We start from the raw sequence: 16,549 nt of genomic DNA, 5'->3' as shown, positions 1-16,549 counted from the left end.
TGGGGTGGGAAATGGGGTCTCCTGCCTCCATGTGGTTCTGGGAGCCCAGTAGAAACTGGTTTTCTGGCAGGAAACGGAGGGAAAGGATGGCAGGGGTCCCTCTTTTTCTTTGAACTGGGAAGAGTCCCAGAGGGAGGGGCCACCCCCCTGAGCAACATGCGCCCCCCACCTGCCCCCCCCCCAAGATCGCAGGTGCGTTTCATTCCTCGCCTGGGACACTTCCTCCTCCGTCTCTTTTCCTGGAATGAAAAGCGGCTGCAGAAGCAGAAAAATCCACTTGAGGGCGGGGATTATTTTCGGGAGGGGAGGGGTCTCCCGGCTGGGAAGCCCCCCCTCCATCTACCCCCCGCTGAGCTGGAGGGTGTTTTTTGGAGGGGGGTCTTGAGGGAGCCATTTCTGAGCCCAAGGCTCCTCCCGCCACTAGGCAGCCCTTCGCCTCTTCTCCCTCCCAGCCTTTCCTTGGCATCCAGGAGCCTCTATGTTGGGGGAGAGCCAAGGTAACCCCCCATGGACCCCCCCCGTCTCCCTTGCAGTTAGTCTGCTTGGATGTGGGCTCCGTGGGGCAGAGTCCTTGACCCGGAGGGAGAAAGGGAGGGAAGGGGGGGCAGCCCTTAGAGCGCATGTGCAGAAGCAGGAAAACTGAAGGGAGGGAGAGGGAGGGGCGCGCTAGGCTTTGTAAGGGTTAAATGGAGCTGAGCTGGATTCCTAGAGAGGACGGGAAGTGAAGGGGGAGGGGGCAAGGTCCTCCAGAGCAGAAGCCCCTCCCCCCCCGCTTTCTTCCCTCTCCTTCGCAAAAGCTTCCTTGGTGCCCCTCCTGGAATCCGGTGAGTCTCCTCTCTCTTCCCCCTGAGGGTGCAGTGGGGAGAAGGGGGTCCCAGGGGTGCAGGGAGGGGGCATGGAGGTCCCTTTTCAGATCATGCATGGTGAGGAGAGACCCCCAAGTCAGGGAGCAGAGGGTCCTCCCTTGTCCTCTGCCAAGCCAGGGAGGGGCTACCTCGCACGAGGTCTGCTGCCCTGTTCTTCCTTGGGATCCAGATGCTGCCTTCCTTTTGGGGGAGGGGACTTTGGGTCAAGAAGATAAACCCCCTTCAGATGGAGGGAAAAGTCACATTTGTGAACAGAGGCTGCAGCCAGACGGGAACATTTGCACATGGGGGGAGCACAGGGAGAAGAAAAGCCCTTCTGCATCTGCAGCAGCACAACCGGACCACTTCCTCTGTCCCAGATGCAACAACACATGTCTCTCCCCCAGATCTCACTCCCAAAGACACACTCTTCCATGGTCTCCTAAGACAGACGGATGCCAACCAACCAACATTCCCTCCCCTCCCCCTCCTGGTGCCCCTTGAAGTTGGCTTGAGGGCATTGGGAGGGTCCACCCCACCAGATGAAGAGAGAGGAGGTCTTTCCATCTGGAAAATGGGAATGCTTGCAAAGATTTACTTGAAAATGAGTGCCATATAGATAATAAAATTATTATTTTATGGAATTGCCCCACTTACACAAAGATTAATACCCATCATTTAAATACACAAGAAAATTGTTGCAGAAATGAACAGAGCAATGTGTAGATGATCACGCTCCCTTTTTCTCTTAGGGTCCAGTGTGCTTTGAAGAGGTAGCTGTTCCTTTCACAGAGGAGGACTGGGCTTTGCTGGATCCTGACCAGAGAGCTCTGCAGAAGGAATTCAAGGAGGAGAATCGTGGGATCGTGGCCTCTCTGGTAAGGCTCCCTGCTGGATCATAAGATCAGTTTTGAAATTCCATACAGATCTCTGAAGGACAAACCTCCTCTATTTTGAGGGAGCCCAATAGCGCCACCTACAGCATCTGAGATGGTAACACACCCACAACTCTCCTGGAATGGAAAACTCTCAATAGGAGATGTATTTCCTGTTCTTTCTGGGAATATTTTTCCACCAGTCCTGCCTTTTCAAACCATGATGAGGCTGTTCTGAGCTGCCCAGGCCTTCTTCAATGTAGGCTTCAGAGATCTTAGGGACGTGGAGGTACATCCTGTCAATTTTCTCTTTCCCTTTCTGCATCTCTCTGTTTTTGGTTGAGCAAAGAAATGACTGAGCTTGTAGTTGGAGTGGATTCCATGACTGAGCCAAATTAAATCCATCCCTGGAAAGAGCCAGGCTTTTTGAATCTCCAGTTCCCATAAATAAGTTAGCTAATACCAGCCAAAAAAGGCAGTAACTCCCTTCCCTTCTTCCTCTGTCACAAGTATTTATTTTCATTGTTCAGTCATTTCAGGCTCAATTTCTTCCTCAGGCTAGGATTATTATTATTATTAATGATAATACTGCCATATGACAGCAGATTGTAGGTAGTGAATTGGAAAGGAAGAAGAAAGGAGACAACAAGATAATCCACACAATGGAGAACCCATATAAATATTCAGAGTGGGGAGAGAACTTTAGTTAGAGCTCCCAGTACACTTCCCATCAAGGAAAGCTCTTCATTCAGAAGGAGAGCCTCACTTCACAAGAAAGAACTAAGGGAGGAAAGAAATTAGTGCTTGAAATGTGGAAAGCTTCCTTCGCAGCTCCACCCACAATTCCCATGAGATACTTCATACAGGGGAGTGTTTGGAAAAAGCTTCATACAGGTCAGAAACCATATCAGTGCTTGGAATGTAGAAAGAGCTTCATTCAGTTGGTGAATCTAATTTTCCATGAAATATTTCCTGCAGGGGACTGTTTAGAATGTGGAAAAAGCTTCACCTAGGAAACCAGTCTCAATTTCCATTAAATAAAACACAGCAGGGATAATCATAGAATTTTAGAAAATGGTATAAGGCATATGGTATAACTGGTTTTAGGAAACTTCATGAAGAATTAAGGGGAAAGATAGCGTTGACCTGGAGTAGTTACAAAATTTATGGTCTCTCCCCGAGTGCCAGGGACCCTCCTCCAAAAAGAGCTTTTTTTTGTTGGAATTATTTCTTTTTTTCCAATTTTTGGCAATTAATTGGCAATTAATGTTCTCACTGCCACTGTGGCGTAAAGAAATGCTTCCTTATGTTCTTTTGGTATATCTGCATCCAATATTCCCAATAAAAAGGCTTCTGTTTTGGGGGCAAAATTTTGTTCAAATGTTTTCTTTAGTTCTTCATACACCGTATCCCAGAAGCCCTTGATTTTATCACATAGCCACCACATATGCAGAAGTGTCCCCTCTACTTGGTTACACCTCCAACATAATTTTGATTTTCTTTTATACATTTTACATATCTTGGTTGGTGTTAAATACCATCTATAAAACATCTTTATCAAATTTTCTATTATTGCCTCACAAGCCGTAAAATTCCAACTTTCCTTCCATAATTTTTCCCATGATGTTAATTGAATAGGTTTACCTAAATCCATATCCCATTTGATCATTACCGCCTTTACCTGTTCATTCACATCCTCCCACTCCAATAAGGTTCCATACATTTTAGAAACTACTTTTGTTTTGCATTGTAATAATTCTTTATCCAATACTGAAATTGCAAAACCCTTTTTCTTGTCAGCTTTGAAGACCTCATTTATTTGGTGATACTGGACCCACCCTGTTAGGTGGTGTTTATTTCCACCCTCAGTTTGGTCAGACTCATGCTGGTAGCTTCGAGAACACTGTCCCACAATCTCGTCCTCTGTCGCCCCTTCTCCTTGTGCCCTCCATCTTTCCCAACATCAGGGTCTTCTCCAGGGAATCTTCTCTTCTCCTGAGGTGGCCAAAGTCTTGGAGCCTCAGCTTCAGGAGCTGTCCTTCCAGTGAGCACTCAGGGCTGATTTCCTTCAGAATGGAGAGGTTTGATCTTCTTGCAGTCCATGGGACTCTCAAGAGTCTCCTCCAGCACCAGAATTCAAAAGCATCAATTCTTCGGCGATCAGCCTTCTTTATGGTCCAGCTCTCACTTCCATACATCACTACTGGGAAAACCATAGCTTTAACTATACGGACCTTTGTTGGCAAGGTGATGTCTGCTTTTTAAGATGCTGTCTAGGTTTGTCATTGCCTTTCTCCCAAGGAGCAGGCGTCTTTTAATTCCGTGACTGCTGTCACCATCTGCAGTGATCAGGGAGCCCAAGAAAGTAAATTGTCTCACTGCCTCCATTTCTTCCCCTTCTATTTGCCAGGAGGTGATGGGCCCAGTGGCCATGATCTTCGTTTTTTTGATGTTGAGCTTCAGACCATATTTTGCGCTCTCCTCTTTCACCCTCATTAAAAGGTTCTTTAATTCCTCCTCACTTTCTGCCATCAAGGTTGTGATATTTCTTCCGGCAATCTTAATTCTGGCTTGGGATTCATCCAGCCCAGCCTTTCGCATGATGAATTCTGCATATAAGTTAAATAAACAGGGAGACAATATACAGCCTTGTCGTACTCCTTTCCCAATTTTAAACTAATCAATACTTCCATATCCAGTTCTAACTGTAGCTTCTTGTCCCACATAGAGATTTCTCAGGGGACAGATGAGGTGATCAGGCACTCCCATTTCTTTAAGAACTTGCCATAGTTTGCTGTGGTCGACACAATCAAATGCTTTTGCAAAGTCAATGAAGCAGAAGTAGATGTTTTTCTGGAACTCTCTAGCTTTCTCCACAATCCAGCGCATGTTTGCAATTTGGTCTCTGGTTCCTCTGCCCCTTCAAAATCCGGCTTGCACTTCTGGGAGTTTTCAGTCTACATACTACTCAAGCCTGCCTTGTAGAATTTTAAGCATAACCTTGCTAGCGTGTGAAATGAGCGCAATTGTGCGGTAGTTGGAGTATTCTTTGGCACTGCACTTCTTTGGGATTCGGATGTAGACTGATTTTCTCCAATCCTCTGGCCACTGCTGAGTTTTCCAAACTTCCTGGCATATTGAGTGTAGCACCTTAACAGCATCATCTTTTAAAAGTTTAAATAGTTCAGCTGGAATACCATCACTTTCACTGGCCTTGTTATTTGCAGTGCTTTCTAAGGCCCATTTGACTTCACTCTCCAGGATGTCTGGCTCAAGGTCAGCAACCACACTACCTGGGGTGTACGAGACATCCATATCTTTCTGGTATAATTCCTCTGTATTCTTGTCACCTCTTCTTGATGTCTTCTGCTTCTGTTAGGTCCTTTCCACTTTTGGCCTTTATTATGGTAATCTTTGTACGATCTTTCGTGTCTCCAATTTTATTGAACAGATCTTGGTTTTTCCCATTCTATTGTTTTCCTCTATTTCTTTTCATTGCTCATTTAAGAAGGCTATTCTTTGGAAATCTGTATTCAATTTCTTGTAGGTCTGCCTTGGATTCATATCAAGATCATTCTATCATTTTTGAGATTGCATCCTAGTACAGCTTTTGCCACTCTTTTCTTGACTATGAGGGCCACTCCGTTTCTTTTACGGGATTCTTGCCCGCAGTAGTAGTTATGATGGTCATCTGAACTGATTTTGCCCATCCCTGTCCAGTTTAGTTCACTGATGCCCAGGATGTCAATATTTATTCTTGCCATCTCATTTTTGACCACATGCAGCTTACCTTTCAGCTTTGGCCCAGCCGCTTCATCAGCTCTGAATCTACTTGGGTGTAATCCTTGACGCCTCCCTTTCCATGGAGGCGCAAGTTACAGTAACAGCCAAGGCGACATTTTTCCACCTTCGCCGCATCAAGCAGTTGGTCCCTTACCTTTCCTGCCCCAATCTGGCAACAGTGATCCATGCGATGGTCACCTCCAGGCTTGACTACTGTAATTTGCTCTACGCGAGGCTGCCTTTGAAGCTGTCCCAGAAACTCCAGCGGGTGCGGAATGCTGCAGTGAGGCTCCTCAAGGGGTCTCTGCCATGGGAGCATATTCACCCTGTGCTTTTCAAGCTGCACTGGCTCCCGGTGGAGTACAGGGTCAGATTTAAGGTGCTGCTTTTGACCTTTAAAGCCCTTCACGGCCTAGGACCCTCGTACCTATGGGACCGCCTCTCCCGGTATGCCCCTCGGAGAGCCTCAAGGTCCATAAATAGCAACACACTAGAGGTCCTGGGCCCTAAGGAAGTTAGATTAGCTTCAACCAGAGCCAGGGCCTTTTCAACTCTGGCTCCGGCCTGGTGGAATGCTCTGCCTCATGAGACCAGGGCCCTGCGGGATCTGATTTCTTTCCGCAGGGCCTGTAAGACAGAGTTGTTCCGCCTGGCCTTTGGCTTGGAGCCAATTTGATTCCCTCCCTCTCTTTCTTTTTTCTTTTCCTTCTCCTCCTGCGATGAGGCTACATTTTAATATTTTAATGTTTCAATATTTTAATGTTGTATTTTAATTTTGTTTTTAAGTTGTAATCATTCAACTTGTTTTTTATTATTGCTTGTAAGCCGCCCTGAGCCCGGCCTTGGCTGGGGAGGGCGGGGTATAAATAAAAATTATTATTATTATTATTATTACTTGTACTTGTCCTCCGCTCTTCTTCAGTAGCATGTTGGACGCCTTCCGACCTGAGGGGCTCATCTTCCAGCGTCATAACTTTTATATGCCTGTTGTCTTTGTCCATGGAGTTTTCTTGGCAGGGATACTGGAGTGGCTTGCCGGTTCCTGTTCCAGGTGGATCACGTTTAGTCAAAACTCTCCACTATGACCTGTCCGTCTTGGGTGGCCCTGCACAGCTTAGCTCATAGCGTCTCTGAGTTATTCAAGCCCCTTCGTCACAACAAGGCAGTGAAAGTGGCCCAATTCAATTCCATATTTTTCTTTTCCCCAGTTATTGCTTCCTGAGGTGAAATCCACCAGGGGGTTTTGAGTTCTAACACCACTTTTATGTTTTTCCCATACTCTATATATCAATTTTCTTATTATATGATTAAAAATTGATTTCTTTCCATGTTTTAATATAATTGTCTTTAAATAGGTTGGTGTTTTCATTTGTCAGCCAGATTCCCAAATACTTGGTTTTATTTACTATTTCCAATCCTGATATTTTCTTTAGTCCTTCTTTTTCCTGTGTTGACATATTTTTTGCTAGCATACTAGTCTTATTTTTATTTAATTTAAATCCTGCCACTTCCAAATTCAAGGATTTTCCTTATTACTTTTGGTATGCTTTCCTCCAGATTTTCAGTAGTTAGAATTAAATTGTCTGCAAAGGCCTTCATCTTGTGCGACGTCTTCCCCATTCTTAGACCTTTTATGCCTTGGTCACTCCTTGTTGTCATTGCTAAGAATTCTAGTACCGTAATAAAAAGTAGAGGCGAAAGGCGGCAGCCTTGCCTGGTCCCCTTACTTATTTTAAATTCTTTTCTTATTTCACTATTTAGTATCAATTTGGCTCTCTGATTTCAATATATTGCCTCAACACCACTAATAATATTTTCTCCAAGTCCTGTTTTTTCTGTAGTTTTTTTCATGGAGCTCCAAGAGATGTCAAAGACCTTTTCCGTGTCTATTAGCTTCAAAATGGCTTTTTTATCTGATCTTGCTTCTAAATATTCTAAAATATCAATTATGTTTCTCATTTTATTGTGCATGTGTCTGCCTGGTAAGAAGCCAGCCTGATCTCTGTGTATTATTTCATTCAATACTTTTTTTTTAATCTCTTGGCTAGGATGTTGGCAAATATTTTATAATCATTATTGAACAATGATATAGGTCTATAATTTTTGATTAGTGTCGGAACTGCTCTTTGTTTGGGTATCAGTGTGATAAATGCTTCTTCCCATGATTTTGGTATTCTTCCTTCTTTTAAAATTCCGTTCAGTACTGTTTCATTGGTTCTGATAGTATATCTTCTAACTTCTTATAAAATGCCGCCGATAATCCATCCGTACCTGGGGACTTTCCTATCTTTGCTTTTGAGATTGATTGCTGCACCTCCATCATCGCTGTTGGTACATTTAGTTGTTCTATTTTCCAATCTGCTATTGTCGGGAGTCTATTTTGTGCTATGTATCATTCCATTTCCTCTTGGTCTTCTTCTTCTGCATGGTAAAATTTCCTATAGTAATTTAATTTTTCTTTGCATATTTCTTTAGGATCTTCAGTTATTTTTCATTTCTCTATTACTCTCTCTTTTTTTCTTTTTCTTCAATTGCCATGCAAGTAGCCTACCTGATTTATTGGAACCACTGGAGAGGTATAGAAATGGGGCTTTTGTTCGGAAGGGGCCGCCCCATTTGTGCTTCTCCAGGGGCAGGATAATATCTAGGGCAGGAGAATCCCTGCAGGGCCTCTGAGGCTTCCTTTCCTTCTTCCTCTCTCCCAGGACCCTGCAGCTTCTTTTGGCTCCTTGACTCCTCAGGAAGGATGAAAGACACAGATCCTGCAAACCTAGTGAGGATGGAAGGGGGAAGATGGACGGTTGACCTGGTCAGGTTGTCTCCTGCATCGCTCCCCACAACTTCTGAGCGTTCCCTCCCAGGGACCTCCGAGAAATCTGGTGAGTTCCAAGAGAGTGGAGATGGGGACCTGGATGGATGGAGCCAGAGAGGTATAGGGGCTTGCTCAGCTAGGGGGTGGGGGAAGGCAGGCAGGCGAATGGAGATGGAGAAGGGGAGCACCTTTTCGGGCTCCCCCATCTGCCTGCCTGCCTGCCTGCCTGCCTGCTCCTTGGTCATCTGCAGGCAATTTGAGCTAGGAATAGGTCACAGCTCCCCGGCCACCACCGCTCAAAAGGTCTAAAACCAGTTCTGTGATCTGAATGCCCTGCCAATGTCAGACAACTCACTGATCCCGCTTTGCAGTTTGAATGCAGATGGGGCCTCTGTGTGTTGTCTTTTTCCTTTTGGAATAACTTTTTATTTGCTTTTAAAAACAAGGAACATAGGACTAATAAATGATACAAATACGTAGACTAAGTCTTCGCATGCCATTTGCATATCAAAAATAGCGGAATAATTTTGCTGGAATATCTATAGCATATGGTTCATCATTAGTGGTCGGTGTATTAGTTCTGGGTTCATGAATTGGTTTGAACTGAGTTATAGGCACTTTTCCTCTTCTGTTGCTAATGAAACAATACAGAGTTGGTCTCCTCATGGACATGGGAGGGGGCTTCAAAGAGAAGAAAGCGATTTACGTATAAATTTAAATTTAGATCAACCAGATTGAGGCAACAGCTGACGGGGAGTGTTCAGGTGAAGATGTTGCTGTTTGTTTCACAGACAAGGTGTCGATGTTCCATACATACCTGTATGTAATGAACTTCAACTCTTTGGCTGGAGACCAACAGCATCTGGGATTCTAACATCCCCCACCGTGAACCCAGAATGGAGGGATATCAACTGTTTCCTCTGTGAATGTTCTTCGTCTAGTCATACCTTTTAAAACAGTGACCAGGATTCTCTGAACCACCCAGGCCTTCTTAAATGCCGGCTTCAGAGTTTTTAGGGAAGTTGATGTAAATTCTGTCAGGCTTGTTGTTTTTGCTTCTGTTTGCATTTGATTGACCAAAGAGATGACTGACTTTGGAGATGGAGTGGATTCCAGGATTGAGCCAGAACAAGATCCATTCCAGATAAAGCCAAGCAATATGTCAGTAAATACCAGCCAACAAAGGCAGTGAAAACTATAGAAAGGCCCCACATCTAACTATTTTTAGTTCTTCCTCTATCACAAGCATTCATTAACTTTGTTCAATGATCTGGAGGTCCATTTCTTCTTGAGGCTCTAATTCACTTCTCTCTTCATTGCAGATGGTGATGAATTGGAAGGGAAGAACAAGGGGGAGCACAACAGAATCCACATAGTGGAGAAGTCATATAAATATTCAGAGTGTGGAGAGAACATCCGTCAGAGCTCCCAGTCCACCTCCTGTCAAAGAAAGAGCTTCGTTCAGAGGGATGGCCTTACTTCACATGAAAGAGCACAGAGTAAGGAGAAACCCTATCAGTGCTTAGAATGTAGGAAGAGCTTTAATCAAAGCGCACATCTCACTTCCCATCAAAGAATTCATACCGGGGAGAAACCCTATCAGTGCTTGGAATGTGGGAAGAGCTTTTGTCAGAAAGGTGATCTTGCTTTGCATAGAAGAATTCATACAGGGGAGAAACCCTATCAGTGCTTGGAATGTGGAAAGAGCTTTAGTCGAAGTGCACATCTCACTTCCCATCGAAGAATCCATACAGGAGAGAAACCCTATCAGTGCTTTGAATGTGGAAAGTACTTCCGGGAGCGGACGCAGCTCACTTTGCATCAAAGAATTCATACAGGGGAGAAACCCTATCACTGCTTGGAATGTGGAAAGAGCTTTCGTCTGAGTGGTGAACTCACTTCCCATCGCAGAATTCATACAGGAGAGAAACCCTATCACTGCTTGGAATGTGGAAAGAGCTTTCGTCTGAGTTGTGAACTCACTTCCCATCAAAGAACTCATACAGGAGAGAAACCCTATCAGTGCTTGCAGTGTGGGAAGAGCTTCAGTCAGAGCCACAGTCTCACTTCCCATCAAAGAATACATACAGGAGAGAAACCCTATCAGTGCTTCGAATGTGGAAAGAACTTCCGGGACCGGACGCAGCTCACTTTGCATCAAAGAATTCATACCGGGAAGAAACCCTATCACTGCTTGGAATGTGGAAAGAGGTACACTAAGAACTCCCATCTCACTTCCCATCGCAGAATTCATACAGGGGAGAAACCCTATCAGTGCTTAGAATGTAGGAAGAGCTTTAATCAAAGCGCACATCTCACTTCCCATCAAAGAATTCATACCGGGGAGAAACCCTATCAGTGCTTGGAATGTGGGAAGAGCTTTCGTCAGAAAGGTGGTCTTGCTTTGCATAGAAGAATGCATACAGGGGAGAAACCCTATCAGTGCTTGGAATGTGGAAAGAGCTTTAGTCAAAGTACACAACTCACTTCCCATCGAAGAATCCATATAGGAGAGAAATCCTACCAGTGCTTGCAGTGTGGGAAGAGCTTCAGTCAGAGGCAAAGTCTCACTTCCCATCAAAGAATCCATACAGGAGAGAAACCCTATCAGTGCTTCGAATGTGGAAAGTACTTCCGGGAGCGGACGCAGCTCACTTTGCATCAAAAAACTCATACAGGGGAGAAACCCTATCAGTGCTTGGAATGTGGAAAGAGCTTTCGTCTGAGTGGTGAACTCACTTCCCATCGCAGAATTCATACAGGAGAGAAACCCTATCACTGCTTGGAATGTGGAAAGAGCTTTCGTCTGAGTGGTGAACTCACTTCCCATCAAAGAATTCATACAGGAGAGAAACCCTATCAGTGCTTGCAGTGTGGGAAGAGCTTCAGTCAGAGCCACAGTCTCACTTCCCATCAAAGAATACATACAGGAGAGAAACCCTATCAGTGCTTCGAATGTGGAAAGAACTTCCGGGCGCGGGCGCAGCTCACTTTGCATCAAAAAACTCATACAGGGGAGAAACCCTATCACTGCTTGGAATGTGGAAAGAGGTTCACTAATAGCTCTCATCTCACTTCCCATCGCAGAATTCATACAGGGGAGAGACCCTATCAGTGCTTGGAATGTGGAAAGAGCTTCAGTAAGATGGTGAACTTCACTTCCCATCGCAAAATTCATACAGGGGAGAAACCCAATCAGTGCTTGGAATGTGGAAAGAGCTTCACTGATAGCTCCAATCTCACTTGCCATCGCAGAATTCATACAGGGGAGAAACCCTATCAGTGCTTGGAATGTGGAAAGAGCTTCACTAATAGCTCCGATCTCACTTGCCATCACAGAATTCATACAGGGGAGAAACCCTATCAGTGCTTGAAATGTGGAAAGACCTTCAGAAGGAGCTCCGATCTCACTTGCCATCAAAGAATTCATACAGTGGGGAAACCAAAAAAGAGAAATAAAAGAAAAAATATTAAACAACCCTTACAAAATACAATTGTATAGAAAAGAGAAAGGGGGGGATATAAACTAAAAATACTGTTTATGACATTTGTATGATATATATCATATCATTCGTCAGCACATAGATAGGCAGGCTCCCCCACTTCTCCCCTGCGTGACCCCCTCTTCTCGCCGTATCCCACCCAGAGAGATCCTTCCCTGCGTTCCTTGCACGTCCCTCGGACCTCCAACTGTCCTCTTCCTATGTGTGTCCTCCTAAATTCAAAATAAAGGAATCTTAATATAAAATATTAAAAATACTAAAAAATAGATGATGATGATCATTTATTGATACCCTTCCCACCTGGCTGGGTTTCCCCAGTCACTCTGGGCAGCTTCCAACAAAATATTAAAATACAGTAATCCATCAAATATTAAAAGCTTCCCTAAACAAGGCTGCCTTCAGATGTCTTCTTAAAAGTCTGGTAGTTGTTTCTTCCTTTGACATCTACTGGGAGGGTGTTCCACAGGGCAGGCACCGAAAAGGAAACACCCATCTCCGTCTGAAAATCATTTGTAGCAACAATTATTCATAATTTGCAATCCAGAATAAACCCAGCTGTATTTCGTATACAGTGGTGTAGTGCTTAAGAGCGATAGATTCGTAATCTGGAGAACCGGGTTCGCGTCTCTGCTCCTCCACATGCAGCTGCTGGGTGACCTTGGGCTAGTCACACTGCTTTGAAGTCTCTCAGCCCCACTCACCTCACAGAGTGTCTGTTGTGGGGGAGGAAGGGAAAGGAGAATGTTAGCCGCTTTGAGACTCCTTCGGGTAGTGATAAAGCGGGATATCAAATCCAAACTCTTCTTATCCTCTTCACCAAGATGACACTTTCCCTTCATTTCCCCCCCACCAGCCCAGCTTTCAAATCTTAATCAACTCAGACAGTGCAATATGACTCTTATAAGGATCGTCTAATAATCCAAATTAGTATTTCTCCAGTTTTCAGGTCCAGTTTCTATAAAGCCTTTTAAAAACTGTTCCAACAAATCTCAGCCAAGTCACAATGGAAAATTTTGGTCTCTTATAATGTTCATCCAATCCTGCTTCCTCTTCTTTCTTCTTTCCCTAATCTTTGGACATTTCAATCCACTGGGGATGGGGAAGAAGGCATCTTAATTCCTTTTCCCCAAATGAGATCATAGCTTGCCTTGTTCACCGTTTCAGGAGTTGCTTTGCATCCTCTTTTGTTGGCTGTACATTTTCCTCTGCCACTCATTCCCACACCAGCTCAGCCCAAATTCGTCTTTCCCTTGGGCTCTTTCTGTCCCCTCCTGCTCTTCCCTCGCCTGCTCAACACAACCTTCTGCCTCTCCCAGCGACTCCTTTCCAACGACTCCCAGTTTATGACCCACACATTCCCCTCCATCTCTTTTTCTGCGTCTTCAGTCCCAAGGTGCTCCATGTCTGCATGGAGAGCAGAGCTGCAGAAGCTTCTTTGGAGTGGATGCATCTGGTTCTCCTTAAATCACGCAGAGGCAAAGTTCATTGGCAAAAGAAGAACTTTCGACTAAAGGTTTCTCAGCTTTTTCAAGGGATCCTTATTAAACTTGGGAATGTCTGCATGTGATCCCATCTCTACAGCTCACAAAAACACCAGAGAGAAGGTGGGCTGGAGCCTGAAAGGCGAAAGCATTGGCCTCGAACGCAGGCCTCAGGAACGCTTTCCCCCATGGAGACCTGGGACCCCTTCTCCTTCTGAAGGGACCTCCGAGGTGGAAGCCAGGGTGGATCAGTCCCTGGACCTTGGAGGCGATTCCAAGTGCTACGTTCCACAAACTTCCCCTCAATAATGAGTGGCTGAATATTCAATTTACATTTCCTAAGTCCACAATAATCTCTTTTGTTTTCCTGCACCACTTCCCCAGCTGCTCAACATCCTTCCTATAGGCCGCCTCCCCCTCTCCAGCCGTGATTAAACCAACCACCGTTTTATCATGTTGTTTAGTTGTTTAGTCGTGTCCGCCTCTTTGTGACCCCCTGGACCAGAGCATGCCAGGTCCTTCTGTCTTCCACAGCCTCCCGCAGTTTGGTCAAACTCATGCTGGTAGCTTTGAGAACACTATCCAACAATCTCCTCTGTCGTCCCCTTCTCCTTGTGCCCTCCATCTTTCCCAACATGAGGGTTTTTTCCAGGGAGTCTTCTCTTCTCATGAGGTGGCTAAAGTCTTGGAGCCTCAGCTTCAGGATCTGTCCTTCCAGTGAGCACTCAGGGCTGATTTCCTTCAGAATGGAGAGGTTTGATCTTCTTGCAGTCCATGGGACTCTCAAGTGTCTCCTCCAGCACCAGAATTCAAAAGCATCAATTCTTTGGCGATCAGCCTTCTTTATGGTCTAGCTCTCACTCCCATACATCACTACTGGGAACTATACAGACCTTTGTTGGCAAGGTGATGTCTCTGCTTTTTAAGATGCTGTCTAGGTTTGTCATTGCTTTTCTCCCAAGAAACAGGCGTCTTTTAATTTCGTGGCTGCCGTCACCATCTGCAGTGATCGTGGAGTTCAAGAAAGTCAAATCTCTCACTGCCTCCATTTCTTCCGTTTCCATTTGCCAGGTGATGGGACCAGTGGCCATGTATCATATGCAAACTTAATGATCTTATTACTAGAGTTTTGGGGGGCACAGTCAGCTGTATAGACTGTATATAAAAGTGGTCTCAACATCCACTCCTGTGGAATCCCCATATTCATGATGAGATCCGCAGAGACACGGGAACCCATCTTGACCCGTTGGGAACGGTTTGATAGAAAATTTAATATCCACCTGCACAAACACGGTGGAAGTCCCAGGTCTAATAGTTTGGGCACCAATCTATGCAGAAGAATAGTATTAAATGCAGAAAGTCTACAAATAACAATCTCACGTAGTTCCCTTTCTTCTCCAAATGAGTCAGGACAGGATGTAAAGCCATTGCCACAGCATCCTCCGTGGATCTCTTTGCCTTGTACGCAAACTGGTAAGGGTCAAGTCCTACTGGCAGACAAGGTATGATATGGTTCTTTACCCACTTTTGCTTTCCTGATACCCCTCTTCAAGTTCGCTCTTTCTATACCATATGGTACCCGGTCCCCAGTTCTAAAAGCAGAGTTTCTGGCCTTCAAGAATCTCCTAACCTCTCCCGTCATCCAGGGCTTCCTATTCGGATACAACTTAACATACCTTTCCCTGGTGCATTTCTTGTGCCGAATCTAATATAATCCAGGACCATTGATGTAGAAGTTTCTAGATCTTGATGGTCGAACATATTCCAATCGGTCTCCTGGAAACAGTCCTGCAACTGCTGAGAGGCTCCCTCAGGCCACAGAGTAACCATCCGTGTTTATAGCTGGCCTTGTTTCCCGAGGGGTGTGTACACTGGTGTCAGAAGCAGGGACACATGATCTGAACCACCGAGGTGCGCCTCATATTCCCGGCTGATGTTCGTATACACCTTGTCAAGAGTATTTTCTCCCCTTATTGCACACTCTATGTGCTGATGGGATTTTGGGAGTACTGCCCTCACATCTGTGTGAGTCAATCAATAGATTTTATTGCATTAGCCGTGTGGCCATAGCATGATATACATAGAAGTAACAACATAAAATGGGGGTGGGGAGGTAAAGGTAGATATCGTCCTGGGCAAATACTTACAGGGAGGAGAAAAAAAAAGAGAGATAACAGAAGCGACAAGGGATTTAAAACATCGAGTGACCGATAATACAAAAACAAAAAGACAAAAAACTGCTGAGGGTGGAGGAGGATCGTTAAAGGGGTCCTTCAGCTCCTCAGATTTGTCCTAGCTCCATTGACCTTGTACAATAAAGCTACTTGGAACTTCGTTCGATTGTGCAGCGTAACGACTGCAGCTGTGGTGTTAAAAAGAAGTTAGTGCCGCTTTCCTCTTCATCACACTGAGCAGGAAGTTAGCTGTCATCTCGGTAATCCAACAATCAGAATCCTGCAAAAAAAGGGACACTATCCAAGGCTGGATTGGGAGATGAAGCTTGTTCATGAGAGGAGTTAAAAACCGAGATCTTTCATCTGTCCAGTTGGGACAGAAGAACATTACATGTTCCATAGTCTCCAGAGCCGTGTCATTACAGGTGCATGTTCTGTTTGCGATGGGGACTCTGGAATAACGACCCGACAGAATTGCTGTAGGAAAACAGTTGAGACGGGCACAGGTAAAGGCCCTTCGCTTAGCCTCCGAAGAAATTGTGAAGCAGTATAGAGGGATCCCTTCAGGGGGAGGAATAGCTAGGGCTAGGCCTGAACACGGCCCTCTTGCATCGGCAGCTGTGTTAGAGAAGTCAAGTTGCTGTAGCTTCTTTTTAATTGAAGGTAGGGCCGCCGGACTGATACACTCTAATTTAAGAACAGTTTTGCAATTCAGATTGAAAAGAGAGCGGAGTTTGAGGTTAATTGTAGTTTTCCAAGGGGAATTATGAATATCTCTTAGGATCAGATTGGAAAAACCACCTCTAATTCGAGCATCCGATGCTAGTAGATGGGAGCTATAGGAAATGGCTCGACTCCATGCTCGTTTTACAATTGAGGGCTGGGCGAACTCAAGTCGTAGGGCTGCACCTGAGACGCATCTCGGGACACCGGAAAGAGATCTCAGGAACATATGAAGTGGGCGATCCAAGTTACCTGATATTGCTGTAGTCCATACTTCACAGCCATATAATAATTTAGGAACAACTTTGGCATTGAATATTTGAATTGCTGCTGGAAGGTGTTTGCCGCCCTTC

At 45.0% G+C, this 16,549-nt stretch overlaps 1 protein-coding gene across 1 annotated transcript; it reads left to right on the top strand.

Moving 5' to 3' along the window:
• The first annotated feature begins 710 nt into the window (after positions 1 to 710).
• Positions 711 to 12,225, top strand: LOC128411436 (zinc finger protein 850-like). The gene is made up of 3 exons (XM_053383743.1): positions 711 to 824; positions 8,209 to 8,382; positions 9,638 to 12,225. Exons 2-3 carry the CDS (start codon positions 8,250 to 8,252, stop codon positions 11,815 to 11,817), a joined length of 2,313 nt encoding a protein of 770 aa, XP_053239718.1. The 5' UTR covers positions 711 to 824; positions 8,209 to 8,249; the 3' UTR covers positions 11,818 to 12,225.
• Positions 12,226 to 16,549: the final 4,324 nt, after the last annotated feature.

This window comes from Podarcis raffonei, chromosome 3 (genome assembly GCF_027172205.1).
Source record: "Podarcis raffonei isolate rPodRaf1 chromosome 3, rPodRaf1.pri, whole genome shotgun sequence".
NCBI lineage: Eukaryota > Metazoa > Chordata > Lepidosauria > Squamata > Lacertidae > Podarcis > Podarcis raffonei.
The sequence above is the reverse complement of the archived record's forward strand: the minus strand, read 5'-3'. Positions and strand labels throughout refer to the sequence as shown.